Source organism: Malassezia pachydermatis (genome assembly GCF_001278385.1).
Source record: "Malassezia pachydermatis strain CBS 1879 chromosome Unknown scaffold1, whole genome shotgun sequence".
Taxonomy (NCBI): Eukaryota; Fungi; Basidiomycota; class Malasseziomycetes; order Malasseziales; family Malasseziaceae; genus Malassezia; species Malassezia pachydermatis.
In genome coordinates, this window is record NW_017253138.1 from 816358 (window position 1) to 839386 (window position 23029).

General features: G+C 56.1%; 10 protein-coding genes across 10 annotated transcripts; 6 read left to right on the plus strand and 4 right to left on the minus strand.

Annotated features, from left to right (window-relative positions):
* Positions 1-51: 51 nt before the first annotated feature.
* On the minus strand, positions 52-1326 carry Malapachy_3374 (translation initiation factor 4b; the record flags this gene model as incomplete). Its single annotated transcript, XM_018137846.1, has 4 exons — positions 52-1112; positions 1151-1198; positions 1233-1280; positions 1323-1326. The coding sequence occupies 4 exons, from the start codon at positions 1324-1326 to the stop codon at positions 52-54; spliced, it is 1161 nt and encodes a 386-aa protein (XP_017993995.1).
* Positions 1327-2957: 1631 nt separating this feature from the next.
* Malapachy_3362 (hypothetical protein) lies at positions 2958-3617 on the plus strand (the record flags this gene model as incomplete). Its single annotated transcript, XM_018137834.1, has 1 exon — positions 2958-3617. One exon carries the CDS (start codon positions 2958-2960, stop codon positions 3615-3617), a length of 660 nt encoding a protein of 219 aa, XP_017994074.1.
* A 23-nt stretch (positions 3618-3640) lies between these two features.
* Malapachy_3335 (aminophospholipid-transporting p-type atpase) lies at positions 3641-7015 on the minus strand (the record flags this gene model as incomplete). Its single annotated transcript, XM_018137807.1, has 2 exons — positions 3641-6768; positions 6796-7015. The coding sequence occupies 2 exons, from the start codon at positions 7013-7015 to the stop codon at positions 3641-3643; spliced, it is 3348 nt and encodes a 1115-aa protein (XP_017993464.1).
* A 675-nt stretch (positions 7016-7690) lies between these two features.
* Positions 7691-10720, plus strand: Malapachy_3327 (vacuolar protein sorting-associated protein 35; the record flags this gene model as incomplete). Its single annotated transcript, XM_018137800.1, has 2 exons — positions 7691-10393; positions 10430-10720. 2 exons carry the CDS (start codon positions 7691-7693, stop codon positions 10718-10720), a joined length of 2994 nt encoding a protein of 997 aa, XP_017993525.1.
* Positions 10721-11025: 305 nt separating this feature from the next.
* Malapachy_3338 (60s ribosomal protein l20) lies at positions 11026-11587 on the minus strand (the record flags this gene model as incomplete). The annotated part of the gene is made up of 2 exons (XM_018137810.1): positions 11026-11355; positions 11399-11587. 2 exons carry the CDS (start codon positions 11585-11587, stop codon positions 11026-11028), a joined length of 519 nt encoding a protein of 172 aa, XP_017993456.1.
* A 274-nt stretch (positions 11588-11861) lies between these two features.
* Malapachy_3355 (protein containing the rna recognition motif) lies at positions 11862-13783 on the plus strand (the record flags this gene model as incomplete). Its single annotated transcript, XM_018137827.1, has 2 exons — positions 11862-11926; positions 11956-13783. 2 exons carry the CDS (start codon positions 11862-11864, stop codon positions 13781-13783), a joined length of 1893 nt encoding a protein of 630 aa, XP_017994139.1.
* Positions 13784-15027: 1244 nt separating this feature from the next.
* Positions 15028-15500, plus strand: Malapachy_3364 (hypothetical protein; the record flags this gene model as incomplete). Its single annotated transcript, XM_018137836.1, has 2 exons — positions 15028-15039; positions 15099-15500. 2 exons carry the CDS (start codon positions 15028-15030, stop codon positions 15498-15500), a joined length of 414 nt encoding a protein of 137 aa, XP_017994068.1.
* Positions 15501-15872: 372 nt separating this feature from the next.
* On the plus strand, positions 15873-17201 carry Malapachy_3358 (cytoplasmic protein; the record flags this gene model as incomplete). Its single annotated transcript, XM_018137830.1, has 1 exon — positions 15873-17201. The coding sequence occupies one exon, from the start codon at positions 15873-15875 to the stop codon at positions 17199-17201; it is 1329 nt and encodes a 442-aa protein (XP_017994142.1).
* A 110-nt stretch (positions 17202-17311) lies between these two features.
* Positions 17312-18976, minus strand: Malapachy_3371 (hypothetical protein; the record flags this gene model as incomplete). Its single annotated transcript, XM_018137843.1, has 1 exon — positions 17312-18976. The coding sequence occupies one exon, from the start codon at positions 18974-18976 to the stop codon at positions 17312-17314; it is 1665 nt and encodes a 554-aa protein (XP_017994000.1).
* A 429-nt stretch (positions 18977-19405) lies between these two features.
* Positions 19406-22978, plus strand: Malapachy_3353 (hypothetical protein; the record flags this gene model as incomplete). Its single annotated transcript, XM_018137825.1, has 1 exon — positions 19406-22978. One exon carries the CDS (start codon positions 19406-19408, stop codon positions 22976-22978), a length of 3573 nt encoding a protein of 1190 aa, XP_017994137.1.
* Positions 22979-23029: the final 51 nt, after the last annotated feature.

Genomic DNA, 23029 nt, shown 5'->3' on the forward strand with positions numbered 1-23029 from the left:
CCTAACGATATGGCTAAAGTAGGCGTTTTCAATAGACCTTCATTCATTAAATTAGGAAACAGTCTTTTCTTCAGAAGTCTCTTCAGTAGCATCGGCCTTCGTCGACCAAGCATCACCGGCACGGGGCTTGAAAAAGCCCTTGTTCTTCTTGCGCTCTTCCTCTTTCTTACGCTCCTCCCGACGAATGCGGTCCTGTTCACGGATCTTCTCATCAATCTCACGCTGGCGCTCGTTCACATCGACAGGCTTAGCCGTACCGAAGGGATTGGAACGAGCGGAGCCACCTGACGGCGACGGAGTGCTCTCGCTTGGCACAGCCGAACGCGGCTTCAGATCCAACTTGCGACGCTCAGGTACAGCAGCGCTGTCTTCCGAGCCCGACTTGCGCGAGCGCCAGTTGTCGATACCATCGTCCACAATACGGCGGTTGTAGCCTCCCCGGGCAGCACCATCACCGAACCCGAAACGCGAAGGCTTGCTGCCAGTCACAGGCTTACCGGTCCTCCAGTCCGATGCCATGTCACTAGCGCTCGGCTCCGCGGGCTCAAGAGGGCCACGACGGCGAGGACCATCGTGCGCAGGCGTGAATTTTCCACCGAAGCCCGCACGAGAGCCATCAGATGAGATCGACATGTTGTCAAAGCCTGAGATACCCGCACTGCCATCGAATGGGCCACGACGGGAGTCCGACGGCAGGGGAGTCGAACGACGCCATTGGGTCGCATCATCAGCAGCTGCGCTACGCATTGGGCGCGAAGACTGCTCAGCAACGCTAACACGTACGTTGCGGTTGTGCATAGGCTTTCCGGTGTAGGTAAGCGCATCCTTAAGCTCATCCAGCGTGGTGAACTCAACATAACCGTAGCCGCGTGGGCGTCCGTCATGGCCATTGACAAGACGAACACTCACGGGGTTGAGCGGCTCAAAGAACATACGAACATCGTCTTCGGTACTTTCGAAGGAAAGGTTGACGACAAAAGCAGTAAAAGGAGGCTCAGTTGGCAGAGGAGGCTCCTCACGCATCATCGGCGGCGGCCCGTCAAAGCGAGAATGGCCCATCGGGCGGGAAGGAGGCATGCCACCAAAGTCGGAAGGGGCATCACGAGGAGCAGCTAAATGGTTAAGACAACCCGTTATTAGATATACATACGAGCAGAGGGAAGGTCATCCAGTTCATCAGCCCAGGAAGTGCCAGTGGCTAAGATTCGGTTAATGGCGCAAATCAAACATACTTTCGTCGGCAAGGAAGTCACCGAGGGACATCTTATTCTTCTTAGGCGCTACGATGTTAGCGAATATATACAAATGATAGAAATACATACCCATCTTGAATCAAAATAGTGTGGTAAACGGTTAACAAAATGCGATCATGCGCGGTACTTTTTCTCGGTCAGGAAAGAAATGCCTAGTGCACAGATGTGGAGGCTGAGTACAACTTACGTAATCTAGTTTTGGTCCATAGTAGAGGTAAAATGTAATATATGTAATTATGAATATTTTATTGAATTTAAAAATACATATCATAATATGAACCAAATATATTTAAATAAAAGTAACATATAAAGGAAATACTTATTATATTATAGAAATAAATAATATTATTTTCATAGAATCTAAAAACTGTTTTCTATGAGTTTTTTAATCATATAAAAATATTATTTATTATAACGGGTTAATAATTTGTTAATTTATATAATCTTTGTTGTCTATAATATTATTACTTTTCCTTTGTCTATGTTGTATTGTATTAATTATGTTTTATTATTTTTATTATATACTCAATTAATTAGTGTATTAAATTATTTATATTTTATAATAAAAATTATTAGTATTTATAATTCTATGTGTTATAACTTTGTTAAAAAGTTTTTCCATTATATTTAAAATTCTATATTATGTTAGAATATATATTTAGTTTACATTTTTATATTGTTTTGCCTCCGCTTTTTTTTTGTCGAATCGACCAATGAGCGTTCGCCATTCATTCCCCTTTCTTCATATATGTGGAGGGTAAATGTGGAGTAGTGTCGTGTGGCGAGGCTTCGATCCCCTCCGCGTTGGTAGTTGGATACCCTGGGATGATGATGAGCCCCAATTTACCAACGCGTACTACCGATTTAACATACGCCTATTGCTGGGTATGCTCGGAGGAAGAGTTTAGAGATCCTAGCTCTGCTTTTCTCCAATCGTCTTCCTCGGTAGATCCACGATCTTCGTTCATTCATCCTTGTAAATGCTCACTTGTTGCTCATGAAAAGGTATGTTTTTATGGTGAGGTAGCGGTTAATTCAAGTGTCTTTTATCATGGATCCGCCAGTGTAATAAGGATAAGCCAGGTCAGCCTATTGTTTGCCCACAATGCAAGACTCCCTACCAACTTGAGCAACCACAATCAGTGATGCTGGGAATTCTTGAGCGTGTGCGCAGGCTAGTCCGCTCAACTATCCCTCTTGGTGTTTCAATGGCGGCTGTGTCGGGAGCTTGGGTTGCAGCTACCGCACATGGGTGTCTTTCAATTCGACTCCTTTTGGGTCAGCGAGCAGCTCATCGGACTCTAGCTGGCCCTTGGCCTTGGCATGTGAGTATAGCCACAATGGCGTCACTAACATGGACAGTATTGGTTAGACTTGCCACTCATCCCGTTTATTCTTGTGGCTAGCAGACTTCCATTTTTAGCCAACTTCACTACATGGCTGCCTACCCTAGTCGCGATGCCTTTGACGGGTACCGCGGTGCCAATGCATGGCGGTATGATGCTGTACAGGCAGCCTTTGCGGGTTGCCTCGCAGCGGAGATACCCACCTAATCCTCTTCTCATTACTCTCCTGCTTCCATGGATTCGCGTTCTATATATGACGCTCAAGCGCCATATCAACTACTATCTTTTAAAATCGCCGTCTCGACGACCCCGCCCTCCCCGGTCACAGCAAGGCGACACAGCACGACAAGGTACTAGGATGGTGATTATGGGTGAGTACCCTGGTGCTGGGCAATTGGTGGATGCGAATCCAGACGTGGGTGCAGTGGATACAGATACCTATGAGACGCTTGATGATGGGACTCTAGTGCAAAACATCGGTGGCGATCGAGGTGTATTTCTGGAAGACTTAGAGCAGGAGATGTTTGAAACGGATGAACTCCCCTCCACGATTTATGTGACCTATTACAGCTTATCAAAGTTGATTGTACAATCGCTTGCCTTCCCCTTCATTTGCAACTTGAGTGGTGGCTTCTTGGCCGTCGCCGCCAAGCATGTGAAATGGTTACGGACGTGGCTGGGTATTGCGCCGGGCATTGTTCCTGAGACGGACTTTGGGTTCTGGTGGAATCTTGTGTGGCCTCAAGACCCGATGCAAACGCTCTCGAGGGAAAGATACGAGCTCGATGCCCTGTGGTCTGATCCCAGCACCACTGCACTCTTTGATGAATTGGACCCGATATGGTACCGCAATATGTTCGGCGGTGGGCTGTACATCGTGCTGAAGGATAGTCTCGTCTTATTGTACCAGTACCTGCGGAAAAAACAAAGGCAGCAGCTTCGTATTAAGGATTTCCCATTCAGCGAGGGAGTAGCAAGAGAGCTCGCTCTGCAAAGTGCACGCAGGAATGAAGATTGATATACATCATACACGTAATGGATCTATGTCACGACAAGTTTGCTATAACTAGGAGGCGCCACGCGTGCATGAACAGCCTTGATTAGGTAAAGTGGAAAACTGCTCACAAGCACGATGATGGCCGTCTTCCAGAGGAAATTGTACGTCAGCACGAACTTCAGATCGAAGTACTCAGGAAGAAGGACCATGCTGAAGCAGTAAATCATCAGCGTCACGATCTCCGAGAGGAACATGTAAATATGCCACGTCGTAATTTCCAGTGCCACCATAATGAGCTCATTGAGAATCAGCGCAGTGAAGGAAATGCCTACGATGTTCAGGAATTCGTTTTCGAACAGCAGCAAACTGGCTATCATGATCGCACCACCCTGGTATACACTGATCATAAGCCAGATCGTGAAGGTCTTGCCGCTCAAACTGCGTCCCTTTGTAAGATCCTTGTAGAGCTCAGGGTAGAGCATGGCCATATCCTCACTGACATCCCGGTCGAGGACCAAACTGAATACAGGAGCCATCGTGAATAGGGTAGCATAGCCAACCATCAGCCAGCCTTGGTACAGCGCGATAGGTGCAAAGAAGAAGATGGAGGAAAACACCGCTTGGATGATAGAGATGATCAGACCACGGTGAATCACAAACTGAGCGAGCTTCGCACTCCGCTGATAGGAGTTGCGGCCATGCCATAGAAGCAGCTTGGCGATGTGGCTGAACTGCGTCACAGAGAAGTCGGCGGCCAGGGAGGCCTGCTTACCCTCCTTGCCTACAATGCCAATACCCACATTCGCCGCTTGGATCATCGATACATCGTTACCACCGTCGCCAATACAGCATACACGCTTATTGGTGTACTCGCGAATCAAGCGAGTGACGTCCGCCTTCTGCGTCGGCGAGCAACGGCATGCGACCACGACAGAGAGCTGTGTAGCCACTTCGATGAATTCCGTTCGGAAGTGGTCAAAGAAGAACTGGAGCGAATCGCCGTCGATAACCAAGCAGCAGTCAAGCTTCGATTGGAGAAACACAAGGGTATCACGCGCCGCAGTGATCGTGCTCACTTTAGCCACCTGGTGGATGTATTGATTCCGAGCCACCAGCTTAGTCGATATCGCAATACACGTCGCCGTCTCGATCTTGTCACCTGTCAGCATCCAGATCTTGATATTCGCATTGCGCAAGAGTTCCAGAGTGGTCTTGACACCTTCTTGCAGCTTATCTTCGACACCTGTGAGGCCGAGTAATTCCATATTCTGCTCCAGGTGCTGTGCTACAACCCTTGACATTGCTTCGTCACGCTGTTCGACCTGGACCTTCGCTGCGCTGTATGCCTTATCAAAGAGGCGCCATGACTCGGCACTTAGGCGCAGACGCGCCACCACAAGCGTACGCAGACCTTCACGAGCCATGTTGCCACACTCCTCATCGAGCCAGTCGTTGTGTGTGACAATACGGCTCATGACGACATCAGCGCCCTTCAGGTAGAAAATCACGTCGCCTGAAGCACGGTCTCGCACTACGATACCCATTCGCTTGCGCTCCGACGTAAATGGGAAGATCTCAAGAATGTCAAAGGCCATACGACCAAACTCGGATTCGAGCGTAATTGAGTGCTGATCACGCGCAACGAGCTGCAAGCCCACAGAGCCAGTCCACTCCAACAGAGCGACTTCGTCGGGACTCGAGGCCTGGTACGTGACGCTGTCGTCTTCGTTGACCACAGGGGTGACGTTATGACACAGCGCCAATGCCAAGACCACGTCGTAGATACGTGCACTCATATCACGCCACGTACGTGTGCGCTTGGTATCCTTGTTGCCCAGCGCCACCTGGAGCTGCGAACGTACCTCATCCATACTATCCCATCCGTAGCTCATGGTGCCGAGATGAAGTCGCTTTACGTCCATCTCGTTCTGCGTGAGTGTGCCTGTCTTGTCGCTCAGCAGATACTCGATACGACCGAGTTCTTCCGGCAGGGTAGACGTACGCACAATCGTGTCGGGGATATCATGATCGCCCATAATCTGGCGCGCATACACGGTCTTGCCCATATCGAGGTTCACACGCAGACTGATCGGGATGATCGAGCTAAAGAGAATCAGGAAACGGAACACGTAGATCCACCATTTGCCACGGAACCCGTTCAAGGCGACCAGGACAACGGAGAGTGTCAGTGTCACAGCACAGAGAATCTTTGAGAGCCGGTTGATCTCCATATCGAGCAGTCCAACTTTGGTCTGTGGATGCGACGTATTCATCACGGAGCGCGTCTCGCGACCCGTGTACACGACCATACCGATCGCACGGCCTGCTGCGAGGACGGTGTTGGCCCATAGCACATGGTCCGTCGTCAGTGGCGTGACTTGGGGTTGCGGCGAGAGGGCCATGGGGCGATTGCCTGTGCCGTCAGGCCACTCGACGGGGGAATCGGGCGGTGGGTGGATGGTCAGTGTGCCGACAAACGTGTGCAGGTCCTTTGAGGGCGGTCCAGCGACGACCACAGCACGCGAACGAAGCGCGGTAATGTCATCCTCGGCCATGCTCTGTGTCACTGGCACAGCAATCCGCAGCTTCCAGTCCGTCTCACCGTCGAGCTGGTCGGTACGGATGAAGCATGTACCCGACTCAGACTGTGATGACGATCCCGCATCGTTGGTCTCGTCAGCAGCATCAGCAGCATACGTCTTGAGCAATACCATATCCGCTGGCACACGTTGGTTCTTGTGCAGCATGACGAGATCGCCTACACGCAGCCGGCTGCTCGGCACATGCGCCACGACGGTATCGTTCATCGCGGGCGTCTCCAAGTCAGGCACCGTAGCCCGATGATGCGAGAGGCGCTGGCGCATCAACGGCGATTCTGCATGGCCGAGCACCGCGTAGGGCATGCTGTTGCTCTCCACATCCCGGCGGTGGCGCTCGAGATCGTCGAAGGCCTCCTTGCCGATCGTCACACACAGCACAAAGGAGAGCGGCGCAATGTATGTCACAAGGAACCCGATCTTGAGAGCAGGGATAAACTGGCTGAGAGCCACAAGGAGGAAGTAGAGGTTGAAGAAGAACTTGAACTGCTCGTACAGGACAAGCGGCAAGAACGTGGCCAAATTGTATTTCTGGTTGCGGACCACGTTAGGTGGATATCGTGATTGCGCATGGTCTGCGTTAGAGAGGTGCATATACGTACCAGGCTCCTCCAAGGTGATCACACGGTTCGCCACCATCGGCTTGGCCTGCCAGCGGAACCACCTCCACGGCGGCCATCGGCGCGACTGGCGCTTGGCCCGCTCGTAGGAGTCAATGGCCTCATTCTGCTCACCGAGGAACGCATTCTGCTCGTCGTCACCTTCGTCATACGCGTCTGTCCGCAGGGAACGCGCGCGGAACTGGGGCGACGTTGGCAGCATGGCACCTGTGGAAAGCCAAAAGTCCAGCAAGCGAGCGACTTGGCGAGCCTGTCATACTGTGCGTGGTAGGTGCCTCGGCCGAGAACCGGATCGCCTACGACCATGGTCTGAGCGTGTAGGCGTGATGGTAGGGGCAAGTGGCGTGTTCTATGGCACTATAGACGAGGTAGAGATGTAGAGGTGGGCTCCGTGTAGTCCTTGGGCATGGGCTGCGCTCCCGACGCCGCTGGAGCGATGGGCCCCCACTCCAACATGATAAGTGGAGGCATACGGCGGCGCTGGCGTGGGCAACCCGTGTGGATCTGTCCTGACCCACCGTGTCCACGCCGCGCGTCCCCCACGTCCCTTGCATCGTTGGGATACCTGTATCACCTGTATTGTCGGGGAAACAAGCAAGAATTTTGATTGCTACTGTTGATCTACGGGTCCCTATAGCCCTACATCATTGATTCATTCGAAGACGTGGGTTTGGACGCGACGTCCTCTAACATAGGCTCCTATCGGAGACGACGACCTTACTACAACAAGAAAGCCCCTGTGGACGAGATTGAGTCCTCCTCTGTGTCGGAGCACAGAGATCCATATCTAAGTGACCCTTTCTGTTCAGAGCTCCGTGCCTCTGAGTATCGCGCCCGAGTCACAGAACAGACCAAGCACAGCTTCTTTATTCACGACATGGAGGAATCTTCCAAAACGTTGTTTGAATCTCTTAGCGTGGTAAAGGTACAGAGCGTCCAGCTAAAGCGGTACCTGGACACAGACCGCGTCATGGAGGCGCTCAAAAGCGCCTCGACGATGCTGGGTGAACTGCGTACGTCGTCTCTTTCGCCTAAACACTACTATGAGCTGTACATGGCCGCCTTCGATGCGCTTCGGCATCTGTCTATCTACGTGTACGATGCGCACATGAGCGGGAAGCACCATCTTGCCGACCTGTATGAGCTCGTGCAGTACTGCGGCAACATTGTGCCACGTCTCTATCTCATGGTAACCGTCGGCAGTGTGTACATGTCTGTACCTGAAGCGCCTATCAAGGAAATCATGAAGGATATGATGGAGATGTGCCGTGGTGTGCAGCACCCAACACGCGGCTTGTTCCTCCGTCACTACCTGTCCGGCGTGACGCGTGATCATCTTCCGACAGGCAACGAGCCAGGTCCAGCCGGAGATTTGTCAGACAGCATTAGCTTCATCCTGACCAACTTTGTCGAGATGAACAAGTTGTGGGTCCGCCAGCAGCACCTGGGTCACTCACGCGACCGTGAGAAACGCGAGCTGGAACGCCGCGAGCTGCGGATCTTGGTCGGGACCAACCTAGTACGCCTCAGTCAGTTGGACGGCGTTACATTGGAAACCTACCAGCAAGAGATCCTTCCGGCGATTCTCGAGCAGGTAATTAACTGCAAGGATATTATCGCGCAGGAGTACCTTATGGAAGCAATTATCCAGGTGTTCCCTGATGACTTCCATCTTCGGACACTCAGTCTCCTGCTCTCCGCCTGTGCACGACTGCATCCCAAGGTGAGCATCAAGCAGATTGTCATTACGTTGATCAACCGCCTCGCCTCGTATGCAGCGCGCGAAGCGGAGAGTGAGAGCCCCGAGGAACGCAAGCGGCAGGAAGAAGAGGCCAGTCAGCGTCTTGCGCTCAAGACGACAGAGATGCGACGTAAGGCGGCACCTGCATCGAGGCCGTCGGTATGGCGGCAGATCGCTGATGAACAGACAAGCAAGTCTCGCGATGCGTGGGGTCTGCTGGCCTCGGATCTGAGCCAGTCACTGCCCGACGAAGATGGCCATAATATCTGGAACGACTCAGCGAAGGCAATGCCGCCCATGATGAGCGACAATGCATGGGCGGACGAAGCATCGACAGAGACGTCTGGTGAAGAGAGTACCACAGAGAAGCCAGCGTCCAAGGCTAGCAGCAATGCGAAGGAGGCGGCGGCCGAGCAGTCCGATACAAACACGGCAGAAGCACCGAAGCAGGGCGATACGGAGAGCCAGGATGTCGCTACTTCCACGCCGCCTGCGAAGGGCAAGGGCAAGGGCAAGGCGACAGACGATGATGCCGAGGCTGCGGGAGAGACGGCAGGCCCCCGCAAATTCCGTGGCATTCCGGAAGATGTACGTCTCTTCGAGGTGTTCTGGGAGCAGATTGTGCTGCTTATGCGTGCGCGCCCTGACTTGTCGATGCAGGACACATCGGCCCTGCTGCTCTCGTTGCTGAACTTGTCGCTAAGCTGCTACCCTGACCGACTGGAGTACGTCGACCAAGTGCTGGGATTTGCGCAGGAGAAGTTCAACGAAGCGATCCAGGGCGGTGATAACAGTGTGCTCGCACCGCAGAGCAACTTCCAGTCGCTGCTTCTGGCGCCTGTGAATGCCTACGTCAATGCACTCACGCTGCTAGCCATCCCGAATTTCCATGCGCTGTGGTCGGAGCAGCCTCCACTTATTCAGCGCGGCATTGCGCAGGCGATTGTGTTCTCGATTCTGCGCCGCCAGACGATTATATCGACACCGGAAGAGGCGGATGGGATCTTGGAGCTGTGTGCTATGCTCGTGCAGGGCCAGACAGATGTCTTTGCGACTGGCAATACGACGTCGCAGACGAATCATGCGGTGATGAACGAAGTGGCAGAGCAGCAAGGCGCGCTTGCCAGGATGGTGCATTTGTTCCGCTCGAGCGATCTGGAACAGCAGCTAGCCCTGCTGCATACAGTGCGGCAGCACTATGTCAAGGGCGGCGATGCGATCCGGATGACGTACCCGCCGCTGATCACGGAAGCCGTAGCTTTGGTGCGTCGCTTCGCGGTGTCGAAAGACGTGAAAGAGTGGGAACGCAAGCTGACGGCACTGTTCCACTTTGTGCACCAGCTGATCTCCACACTGTACCATCGCGTAGAGACGCCCGAACTATCGCTGCGTCTGTTTTTGCTGCTGGCCGAGGTGGCAGACGATGCAGGGTTCGAGGAGTTGGCCTACGAGTTCTACGTGCAGTCGTTCACCGTCTTTGAAGAGTCCATCTCCGATTCGCGCTCCCAGTTGCAGTCCATTGGCTTGATTATCGGCACGCTGTACAAAGCACGCATCTTCGGCCCAGATAATTACGATACGCTGATTACCAAGGCGGCGCTGTATGGTGCGAAACTGCTTAAACGGCCTCATCAAGCCACCGCCGTCCTCATGGCGAGTCACTTGTGGTGGCAGCTCCCTGGTCCAAAAGACACGGGTGAAACCCCCTACCCTCTTGTGCGTGATGGTCGGCGTGTACTGGAGTGCTTGCAGAAATCTCTGCGTATTGCAAATGGGTGCATCAACGAGTTTACCACGGTGGAAATCTTTTGTCATGCACTGAACAAGTACCTGTATTATGTACGTATTATGGACGCTCTCCTACTAACTCTGCAGTTCGACCAAGGTGTTGAGGCTGTTACGGCACGCTACGTGAATTCGCTGGTGGACCTGATCTCCAAGGCGCTTACGTCGCTTCAAGAAGAGGCCAACAGTGCGGGCGAGAAGAAGCCTGACTCGCCTGAGATGCTAGCGAACTGGGAAGCTGTATTGAACCAGTTCAACAACCAGCTTCAGTTCATCCAGACCAAGAAACGGGAGGCAGAGGATGCTGAGATGGGTAGCATCACGGGGGCGGACTGGCAAAGTATCCACATCGACGCCGCTCTGGCTCGTAGGTCCCTGTAGCAAAATAGGCCCTAATTTGGTTGGTACGTGGCTATATGTGCGAAAGCCAGCCACTCGAATTGCATGTGGAGCTGACCGCTCTCACCGAGGCGTGGGCGACTACGCGGCCCGCTCACCTACCCACAAAAGGGGCATGCACTACCTACACATACGCACTCAACTATCGGGGTACAAGCAAATGGTATTGCTGCTTTTGTCATCAGACGCTAGGTACATTACAGTTTCCAGCAACATACACACAGCCGGCCGTCTGATGTGTAATGCCAGAGACCGGCATCAAAGGCAGGCAAACATAATGCCAACACTTAGTAGAAGGTCGACGGGCGCTTGCCGGCGTAAATGCCCGCAGCACGAGTGCGGCGGTGGGGCAGCGGGAAGCGCAGGTTCTTGGCGGTGAGCTGCTTGACGTACGGGCGGCGGATCTCCGACACGCTCTCGATCTCAGCAACCTTGAGGATGTGAATGCTGCCGAAGCGGGCACGGTGACGAGCAGCCATGTCCTGGTACATCAACTCAACGGCCTCAGCACGGCTCAGAGCACGGAACTCCTTGTACATGTTGTGGGTGCCCGAGCGCGAGTTGTAGCGGAGCCAGATGGCGAAGTTCTTAACCTTGGTCGGGGTCTTCTCCTCGATCTGTGTCGTGTTAGCACACGCGCGTCATGGTCAATCAACATACCTTGTTGATGGCAACAATCTCACCGGTGGCCTTCTTCATCTTACGCAGCTGACGCACGAAGTACCAGAAGCGCGACTTGGCGAAGGTCTCGTTCGCAGCGAAGATGCGCATGCGGTAGAGGGCCGGAGTCGGCTCCTTCTCCGTCGGCAAGTGCCGGCCAATGACCAGGTATTCAGAGATGCGGCCCATTGTTCTGATGTATTAGGATCCTGTTCTGCCAACGGTTTCACCGTCGTACTCACCTGGCGAAAGATGTGCTAGACGAAGGAGCGGCAGCGTACGCACACAAATTGCCTTCCAGGCTCGGTCGGCCGATGAAGGGGTGGTAAAACTATATACTATCCACGTGATACAGCCCTCCACCGCCCTCAACAGCATGACTCAGCACATGTCATCACATCGTTCAGGCCACGCCAGGGCGGCCCCATCGCGCGGTACGAACGCATCGCGAGGCGTCGGTGGCATGTTGTTCCCGCAGGAGGAGGCGCCGGCTGTCAAGCAGTGGCTCATACGGGAGCTCGAGCCATTGTAAGTAGCGTGTATGCTGACAGCCCTAGATGTGATGCTGATCCTGATGTCTTGGCTGACTATGTGCTGGCTCTCTTCAAGAACGACACCAGCGAGCCAGAACTGATCGCGATGTTGAACGAGCAGTTGCTCGACTTTCTCGAGGGAAACACCCAGTCGTTTGTGACCAAGGCCGTGGAAACGCTCAAATCGCGCTCGTACGGCGCAGGTCAGACTCGCAAGCGCGACGACGACGACGAAGGTAATACTGGCATGGACGAAGTGACAGACACGGACACTGGCGCGAATCCGTCCAAGCGTCAGGCTTACGCGACGGAGGGCGCCGAGGCCATGAACGAAGACGGCACTACACCGCAAGCCCGTCCACGCCGCATGGCGCGTGCGCCAGGCAGTAAAGGTCTGTGCCGTGACTACCACAATTCAGGCTACTGTGCACGAGGCAACCAATGCCGCTTCCAGCACTCTGACGACAGTATGACGGGACCTATGCCGCCGCCAGGCATGTTCCCGCCAGGCATGCCATTTATGCCACCATTCCCGATGGGCCCTGATGGCGCTATGCCGCCGCCAGGCATGATGCCGCCGCCGGAACAAATGGCGCAGATGATGCAGCATATGCAGGCCATGGCCGCCTCAGGCGAGATGCCGGATATGATGATGATGATGGGCGGTGGCCGTGGCCGTGGTATGCCGCGCGGCCGTGGTGGTGGACGTGGTGGACGTGGTGGCCGCGGCGGCGGTCCGCATGCTGCGCCGGTAGCCCGCAGTGCCGACACCATTGTGATTGAGAATATACCCCCCGAGTACCTCGATCTTGCGCATGTGAATGAATACTTCAAGAAATTTGGTACAATTACAAATATCGACGTGGACGAGCCTGGCAAGAAAGCCGTTGTGACGTACGCCACACATGCCGAGGCTGAAAACGCACACAAGAGCCCGGATGTGATTTTCGGGAACCGATTTGTGAAGGTGTACTTCCAGCGCATCGAGCGCGCGCCGCCGTCCAAGCCACACTACATGACTGACAAGGGCTCCAACGTGTACCTCGCTCCGGAGCTGCGCAATGCAGCGATGGAGCAGGCGCCCATGGACGAGGAGAAGCGGCGCATTGTGGAGCTGCGCAAGAAGAAGCAAGCGTTGGTTCAAATGCAGTTGGCTGAACAAAAGGCGCTACTGCAGAAGCTCGAGGAGAAGGATCTCACGCCGCAAGGCCGCAAGAGTATCATGACAATGCTGGAGAAGCTATCGACAGATATCAAGGGCGCGACAGAGATGCTGAAGCGCGATATGGAGCCATCCGATGCTATGGATACCAATGCTACAACCGAGGAACTCCAAGCGAAACTTGCGCACCTCAAACAGGAAGCTGCTGCGCTCGGCCTTGATCCCTCTGGCCACCCAGCCATGCGCGGTGGCTTCCGTGGGCGTGGGCGTGGGGGTATGCGTGGCTTTGGCGCGCCTCGTGGCCGTGGCCGCGGTGCGCCTATGATGGCCAACCGCTCACTGACCCTCGACAACCGCACGACCAAGGTCGGCATTAGCGGTTTGCCTGCGCAGTACGATCCTGCGGCGCTGCAGGCGTACGTCCAACAGTTTGGCGAGTGTGATGCGATGGAGCAGGTGGGCCACGATGTCATCGTCACGTACAAGACACGCCTGAGTGCTGAGCGAGCGATGCGCGCTGGCACATCGATCCCGAATGTAGGCGACGCTACGTTTTCGTGGGTCGACGCGCCACCGGCCGCTGCTCCTTCTGCTGCCGCCGCAGCCCCTCCGACGTCGACCCATGCGACGCTGGCCGACGCTGCAGCAGAGCTCGACGAGCATGCGGAGCGCGAGAACTGGAAACGCTAATCTATAGTCTGTACCATACTGACACTGCACATAGACATATCCGAACATGCAGCCCATTTGTTCGTACCACACACAAAAGTACGGTTGGTCGCACTTCAGACGACCATCTAACGTCCATAAGGGAATTCCAACAGCACGCTTCTGTCATGTCTACAGCGATGATATCCACAGAGCATGGCAACGCACGCTCCTGTTAGCATGAGCGAGCGCAGGCGGCTAGCAAAAGAGCAAAAATACCCTTCTGCGCAAGCCAGCTTTTGGGAGGAATGCCATTACTTCAGCTTCTTCTTAGCACGGAGCTGCGAGCTGTGACCGCACTTGCGCTTGCGGCAGTTGGTGGCACGCGGCGGGAGACGGGCGTAGCACTTACGGCAGATCTGCTTGTCGCAGTTGTACTTGCTCGCAAGCACCTTGAGCGACGGCTCAATGATACCACCACGCAGGCTGCATGTGTTAGTCACAACGACCGTTAGTCTATACGTACCGAAGCACCAGGTGAAGAGTGCTCTCCTTCTGGATGTTGTAGTCGCTGAGGGTGCGGCCGTCCTCCAGCTGCTTACCAGCGAAAATGAGACGCTGTTGGTCCGGAGGAATACCCTCCTTGTCCTGGATCTTGGCCTTCACATTGTCGATCGTGTCCGAGGACTCAACCTCGAGCGTGATCGTCTTGCCAGTCAGAGTCTTGACGAAGATTTGCATGGCGGGCAACGACGTTCGTACGACGCAAAGGGGCGAGGCACTTCGCCTCCTCCTCCTTGTCTCGGGGATTGCAGTTTTGCCACGATCACGTGCCGAGGTAGCACCTTCTCAATTCCACGTGGAATTCGCGTGGCCCTACGAACGACGTGGGCCACTCCACTGCCCTACGCGTGGAGGCCCTAGTGCGGCTACGTAAGACGTGGAGCCTACGTATATGCTACGCGTGCATGAATGATCTCTCTTCACGGGACACATATCGGGCCCATGCAGCAAAGGCCAGGAGGACTCTTTGCCACATGATATTGCACATACCCCGGCATTGACTGTATATGTATTTCTCTCCCCATGACCATTCTTCGAAGGGCCATTCATATACTTCAGGTGTATATGGGCAAAGCGTGAAGATCGTGCGTGGCCGGCCTTGGTGGCCTATTCCTCTACAACGTTGAACTAGATGCTAGCAGTGGATTTCTGCCGAGGGAGGTGTGATGACCCATTGTGCTTGAGACGGAGGAGAGAAATACTTGGCCCATAACGTATTTGTCATGGCGTCGCCAGTCAGTCGATTCTTGCACGTATTCACACCTTCACGTACGCTCTTGATTTGGATCACAAGTTCCACAACGATAAGGCTATCCTCTTTAACGTGACAGAGACCGACCAGAAGTTCCAGTTCTACCAATGCGATGTTCCGTCGGAGGAATATGAAGGCAGCCAGGACCACAAGAAGTTTGGCCAGCTTCGCAGCGTGCAAGACCCGTCGCAATGTCTGACGTTGGGTGGCATTTACGTCATGCCCAAAGACTCAGACAGCATTGAGGACGTGCTCATCAAGACTGACTACGTGGATACTGCCTTTGTCCTGCGCCCCTGCCTGGACAAGGGCGAGGATCTTCGTCGCCAGTGGCTCTCGGCTTATCGCGTCGGCGACTGCGGTATCCGCCTTACTCTGGAGGGCAAAAAGTCGGATGTGAGTGCTGATAACCACGCGCGATGGTTACTGGTCGATCCACTTTAACCCGATCAACACCTGGTGGTGGCGTGAGGCTCTGTACCTCGGTCATGTCAAGCTGAGTGACAGGTGCCCGATCCAGAAGGACAAGTAGTGTGTATGCGTAGTATTGTAGTTGAGTGTGAAATCTTATTTGAGCATCGCGTGTCTGCCATATGCTGAGGTATATGCCTGCGTTCTACGTGACATTATGCCATGCTAGTACGGCCTTCGTGAGCCAGTTTCCTGCGCATGAGTCCCCCTGTGCCTGAACCCCCACAAGGCTCCACTTTTGTCTTCGTGGTAATGGTGTACCACGTGGATTCCACGCGGCGATTATTTTTTTTTTAAAAAAAAAGGCGCGGCGTTTAGCGCCTCCATCCATATCTTCGCAGCATCATGAGTACAGGGCCAGGTGGCGAGGACGTGTACACCTGCCTGACATGCAGTGTCGCATTCTATACAGCGCCCGAGCAGCGGGACCATTTTCGGTCAGACCTTCATCGGTACAACATGAAGCGCCGCGTTGCGAATCTAGCTCCTGTGAGTGCGCAAGTGTTCAACGAGAAAATCATGGAACGTCGCACGGCGATGGAGTCGTCTGCGCAAGCCACGAAGGAAGATACGGGCCGATGCCACGTATGCAGCAAGAACTTCTCATCACAGAATGCATACCGTGATCATATGCAGTCTCGTAAGCATCGTGAGATGATGCAGAAGCAGGCCAACAAGCCCAAGGTGGCGGCACGTACTATGGCAACGGAGACGCCATCGTCGTTGGCGAATGTCCAGGATCTTCGGGATGCGTTGCCTGAGGACGAAGGCAGTGAAGAGGACGAGGATGACGAGCTGGATGAAGAGACTAAGCTGGAGCGAGCCGTGCAGAAGAAGCTTGCGAAGGCACGCCGGATTGATCCTGCTACTGAGTGCATGTTCTGCAGCGAGAAGCAGCCATCGCTCGATGTTAGCCTTTCTCATATGCAATCTGCGCACGGCTTCTTTGTACCGGAGCGCAAGTACTTGGTTGACCTGCCTGGCCTGCTGGGCTACTTGGCCGACAAGGTCTCGGTGGGCAACGTGTGTCTATGGTGCAACGGCAAGGGCCGTGGCTTCCATAATCTTGGCGCGGTGCAGAAGCACATGATGGACAAGTCCCATTGCAAGGTGGCATACGAGACGCAGGAAGAGCAGCTGGAGTTTAGTGACTTTTACGACTTCCGTTCGAGTTACCCTGACTACAAGAAGAAGGATAATGACGAATGGGAAGATGCATCCGATGATGAAGAGGATGGCGAAGTAGTATGGGAAGATGCAAGCAGCGATGACGAGGAGGACGATGATGATGAAGTGCCTGTCGATGATGGCATTCGGTATGGCGACTCGGAGTACGAGTTGGTACTGCCTTCCGGTGCCCGCCTTGGGCATCGCTCTCTCCAGCGCTACTACCGGCAGTCGCTGTGGCAGACACCTGCTGGACGTGCTCGCGAGACGGCCTCAGTGACCAATGGCCGGGCGCTTGCGCATCGCATCGCTGGGGAGCCCTCGAAAGACCTCGTCGTCACGTCACGTGGCGGTAATGAGCTGGTGGCACGTAACCGTGGTGAAGCGAAAGAGGCGACGCGTCACATTCGCGAGTTCCGTGATGTGCAGCGCCGTGAGCAGTTCAAGACCAAGGTGGGATACCGCCACAACAACCAAAAACACTTCCGTGATCCACTGCTGCAGTAACGATAAGATGCATGCATGTCTACCTACATGGATTTGTACTATATCGATAGCATTCTAGGCATATAGACCCGCCATCCATCGTATACCAATCATGCTTCGACTTCCCCTATTCATTTCCCACGTGGGCCCCCGCGATGACCGCCACGTCCGCCGCCACGTCCGCCGCCACGCTGACCACCGCGATGGCCGCCACGACCCCCGCCGTGGCCGGACGGCCTTTGGGATGGAATTCGGCCGCCACGCATTTTATCAGCGCCCCAGGACCGCTCTTTGCCTACATTGGTGTTGGGTGTAATCATGTGTTGCGCACGCATCAACATGGCTTCCCGGTTTGGATGGCGCTCCAGCATGACGGCCCATCCTTCGATTTGGTCATCGCCCCAGGTGCCCAGTGGTGCGAGCATCTCACGCAGCCGCGCCCGACCTGCACTTTGCCGTGCCACTTTGGTCCGTGCAAAGAGCCCGGCGCCTTGCGATTGGTACGTCGCCAATAATAAGCGCTCTGCTTGCTGTGTTGGCGTGGGCGGGGCGTTCAGGTCCCATTCTTCCTCCAGGGTATCTTCGGCTTCGGCACGTGCGAGAATTGCAGCTTTCAGATCGTCGGACAACGGTGCATCGTCCTGCACTCGCATCGATGCCATGCCGGCCACAGGATCGTAATCATCATCCAAGTCCTGCAATCCATCTGGATCATCGAGGAACACTTCCAGCACCGCTTCAGGCGTCATATCTTGGTACCGAGGTCGAGCTACGCGGCTTTCCACTTGCTGGCGGTCCAGATGCGGCAAGACACCGAGGATCATATCCACCAACTCGGTATTGACAGGCGGCGCTGTGACTGTGACCGCAGCTAGGGGCCGTACAGCCGCCCATGCTGCGCCTGGGAAGGGTGTCATGGACGTACCCAGAATGGATGCGCACGCTGGCGCAGCGTTTTGCAGGTCTGTGCGCAGCGGCGCATCGACCAAGGCCACGCTATCAGGAATATGCAGGGCTTGCTCATCGAGCGCTGCAAGCGGCGAGGCTGTATCGCCCAGGGCGTGCGCCGCCATGACACACGCATCCGCCGTGCTCAGAACGTCAACTTTGGCAGCGAGCCAAGCGGAAGGCCATGGCGTCGCTGACGAACTTGCTTCGTCGCGTGGGATACGGGATGCGGCCAATACGCCATGGTACGCTTCTGCGAGGGCCTGAGCGATGTTTGTCAGCGACTCGCGGCAGTTGGCCTCGCTTGATGTAGGGATAACAGGGTGGGTTTGCAGTAGTGCGTCCGCGAGACGGGCTGCGCGGCGTAGACGTTGGATGCCTTCGGCCCATGGCACATAGAAAAAACGGTTTGTCGCGTGCTTGAGTGCTTCCCATGCCATATCCCACCACACAGTTACCTCTGTGCGTGGCCATGCAGCTGTCAACAAGGGTGTAGCCTCGTCGCTGAGGCCATACGTAGTGGCGAGAATAGCCACATCCACCCAACCTTGCTTGCCACATACACTTTCGAGCAGGGATGGGTCGCCATGTTGCTGCAGACGCTTCAGAGCAGGGATCATTGCTGCGGCAAGGCGGCCCAGCGTGGCATCAGTGGCGGCGTCTCCTTCTGTGCTAGCCGTCGGGCGTGGCTCTGTCAAGACGGCCTGCGCGGCGGCCTGCAGCACCTGATGCCACGTCTGTGCAACTGTAGTATGACCCAGGACGATCCGTGCGACCTCAATGGGTTCGGTCGGTAGTGCCTCGAACCAGTCCGCATACGCAGACCAGGACGTAGCGGCACTTGTCATTGGCAATAGGATCGTCGTCGTGGACGTCGTGCATTCGGCGTGCGTGAAGCCCTCCACATTCGAAGGGAGGCCGACAGGTATAGGTGTGATCGATCTTCGGCCGATGGTCAGGCAGCAAGAGACAGACAGCCAGTCAGGCAGCCAGCGGCGTAGGACCCCAGGCGGTGGCAGTAGGTAGCCACCGACTTGCGATTTCCATTTGGGAGCCTCTACGTACGCTGGACGTGTCGTGAGCGTGTGCATCTATCAGTCTATTGCGTGACGAATAGGTGTGTACCTGACGGACCGACCTTCTACGGCATTGACGGTCGTGACGACGCGCTTTTACAGAAAGAAGGCGTTGGCAGTGTCTGTGTGACTTGCTCTGCCGCGTAGCGCGACCGACTTTCCCTCTTTCTCGACGTCGAACGAGTGGGCGCGTCTGTGGTTATGACCAAGGCGCCCGCTGACGTCGACGACCATTTGATTATGAGCGACGTGCCCTCTGTGCCTCCGTCGTTGGCTGCCTCCAAGAAAAAGAAGCGGAAAGGCGTGGCCAAGCCACCCCCCGCCACGGCGGTCGACGACCTACTGGACGATATGGCACCGTCGCTAGCAGCCACAGCGCAGGTCCAGGCCGACCTGTTGGCGACAGCCAGTGATCTGTATCGCCGCATCGAGGCCGATCCCCATGGCCTGCCTGACGACGAGGCGTACTGGACATCGCTTCCAGCGCATCTGCGCACATTCATCCGCAACGCGCTGCCCCTGGGTCAGCTCGGAGCTACGTCGCCTGACCAAGCAGACAATGGGCCGCGCCATGCCTCGACGCAGGCCATGATCGCCGTGGCTCAGCAGCTCGCACAGGCTGCGCATGCCTCGCAGACTGGTTTGTCTGACTTGTACCGTTCCAAAGACAAGTTCTTGCCGCCCTTTCCTGGCATGACCATGCCCATGACGGACGAAGGCGACCTGGTATTTGTCAACGAACTGGACGACGAGGAGGCTGAGCTTGATCCTGCGTATGCCAGCGACGAGATCCTCGACGAGAAGCTCGAGGAGGTGCGTGAGCCTGAAAAGAAGAAAAAGTCAAAGAAGAAGAAGAAGAAGAGTACAAGTGCTGCGAATGCGAATGCCAACGCAACGACGCAGGCGATACCCACGGACGACCACCGACTCGCCACGGCGCCTCTGCCGGCACCTTTGCCGGCGCCTACGCCGCGTGGACGAAGCATGCCGCCGGTCCCTGTAGCTGCGCCGCATGCGCCTCTGCCATCATCGCGCGCTGCGGGTAAGCTCCCGATGATGTTCCACTCCACGGCGACGCGCCCGCCGGCGGTGCCGGCCCCTCGGCCACCGATGCCCAAGCGCAGTAAGAGCTCGCTGAGCGTCAGCAGTAACCACAGCCCCATGTTCCCTACGCACATGGCAGGCGCTGCGCCGCCTGCGAGCGGTAGCGGTCTGACGATCGGCAGCGCCGAGGAACGTGAAAAGATTCGCGAATTTTGGTACGGCTTGAATCGCCGAGACCGCAAAACGATGCTCGAAGCGGAGGAGCAGAGTGTTCGACGCAAGCTCAAAGACTACATGCGGCACGCGTGTACATGCCGTGTGTGTATGCGCAAACGCGTGGCTATCGATACGAAGCTATGTGAACTGTACAAGTCGTACTATGACGCGCTGGAGGAGCAGATTGTCGAGTACGAGCATGCCCATGCAGCGCAGGATACGCAGCATGGCCACGATGAGGCAGAGGACGAGGATGCAGTGGTAAGTTTGGCTGCGCTAGGCCCAGGGCCCTTCCCAGGCAGTATCGCGCTGGATCAGCATGGCGGCGTCGTCGGTGCCAACCTGCTGATATCGCGGCAGTCGTTCCGGGAGCGAAGACGTCGTGCCCTCAGTGCGTATCCACCTGATACACCTACTAGCGAGAGACTACGCGATGCTGTGGGCGACGTCACACATCCGTCCGACGACTTGTACGACGATCTCGACGACGACGAGTACGAAGATGAGTACGACGACGAGTACGACGACGAGTACGATGACGAGTACGAGCGGCCAGATCGTCGTCGTCGTGCAAGCTCACAATGTCACGGCAGTGACTGCTACTGCATTAACTCATCGCTTACAGTCAAAGGCATTCTGACCGTGGCCGACGACCTGTCCGGCAACGAGGTCCAAAAGCTCATCCTGATGATGGAGCAACTCGCCGAACGGCATGCGCCGCCGGAAGTCACGTGTGACGTCGCCGACGACGAGTCGACGCCTAGCGAGTTGGAGCTCTCGCCCGAGGAGCAGCGCGAGCAAGGCTGGCGTATGTTCCAGATCTTTGCCGCACGCATTCTCGAGCAGCGTGTACTGCAGGCGTATCGCGAGCGTGTTGCGCAGGAACGGCAGTGGCAATTGCTCCGTGAGCTGGAAGAAGAAGAGTCGAACGAAAAAGCGCGGGAAGCCAAGCGGGCGAAGGAGAACCAGCGCAAAAAGGACAAGAAGCGGCAGCTGAAGCAGCAGAAAGAAGAGGAGCGGCTGCGGCGTGAGCAGGAGAAGGCGGCCGAAGAAGCGGCGGCACGCGAAGCCGAGCGAAAGCGCCAGGAAGAAGAGCGTCAGAAACGCGAGGCGGCACGTAAAGAGGCGGAGCGAAAGGAAGCGGAGCGAAAGGAAGCTGCACGCAAAGAGGCCGAGCGCAAGCGCAAGGAAGCAGAACGTAGGGAGGCCGAGCGCAAGGAAGCCGAGCGCAAAGAGGCCGAGCGAAAGGAGGCGGAGCGAAAGGAGGCTGAGAAGCGCGAAGAACGCAAGCGCCAGGCAGAAGAGCGCAAGCGACGCAACCAGGAACGCCGTCAGCGTGGTAAGCGTGAGGCTGCCGTGGACACAACGCCCCCGCCGCCCGCGTCAGCCCCCGCCTCGGCGCCCGCGTCGACGCCAGGCGCTACGTCCGCCACTTCCGCGCCCTCAGCTGCCGCGCCTGCGTCTGCCACGTCGGCGACCAGTGCGGCGCCAGCAACGCCAACTACGCCCCCTACGCCCGTGCAGGCCAAGCATGATGGCAGTGCACCTCGTGTCCCAGTGGACCGTGCATTGTTCTCCGAGTCGTTTGCGCCTTTGTCGTTTGGCACGCGGACTACGGAGCCAGAGCCATGGGATCCACGACGGACCGCGCCGCCGTCACGTCACGCGCCGTTCTTTGACAGCATGGCATCGACGACGAGTGCCCTGCACCGAATGCATCTGCACCCTGTGAGCTCGGCGGCGACACCAGGCACGACCTCTTCGTCCTCGCTGGCCGGTGCGGTGGACGCCGGTGTGACGTCCTCGCCCCATGGGCCTCCGCATGACTTCGGTCTGGGGTCGTTGGTCGCCCCCAGTGTGCCATCCAACACGGCGAGTCCTGCTCGGCCTATGCCTGCGCCGATCGGCCCTATCGAGCGGCCACGGCGCTCGGCGACAGGCAGCAGTGACATCGGTGTAGAGAGCATCCTCGGGAGCGCCGCTTTGGGCGACGATGAGCTGATTGAGCCACGAGGCCGTCGTGCCAATGCCATGGCGATGGCCAGTGCGTTTGGACCTCCTGGCTCGGCCAGTACAATAGCGCCTCACCGGCCGTTCTACTCGCCATGGTCGTCTACGCCGACGCCAGGGTACAGTAGTTTGGGGCTCGGCACATTGGGCACGACCTCGGCGGCCTCGGCGGCTCCTGGCTCGGCCTCGACAGCCACCGCTCCCCCCAGTGCGGCCCCGGCGCCTAGTGGCCTAGGCGCGCTAGGCACAGGCCTGCCTTCCAGCACGGCGACCACCGCCCTGGGTACACGTGGCTTTGGTAGCGCGCCTTGGAATACGTCCTGGGATCGCGCACGACATGCGTTTGAGCAGCCCAACGTCGATGTGTTTAGCAGTGATCCTCATGCTGCTGCCACGCCGATGCCCTCGGCCCTCGCTCCTGGTACGCTACCACCGCCACCGGGCCGACCTCGTCCCAACGGCTATCCATTCCCATCGCTACCGACCTTCTCCACAGGCCCATAGTTGCGTGCATAGCTTGTTCTGCTTTTGATTTACCTCCACATGAAAATAGGG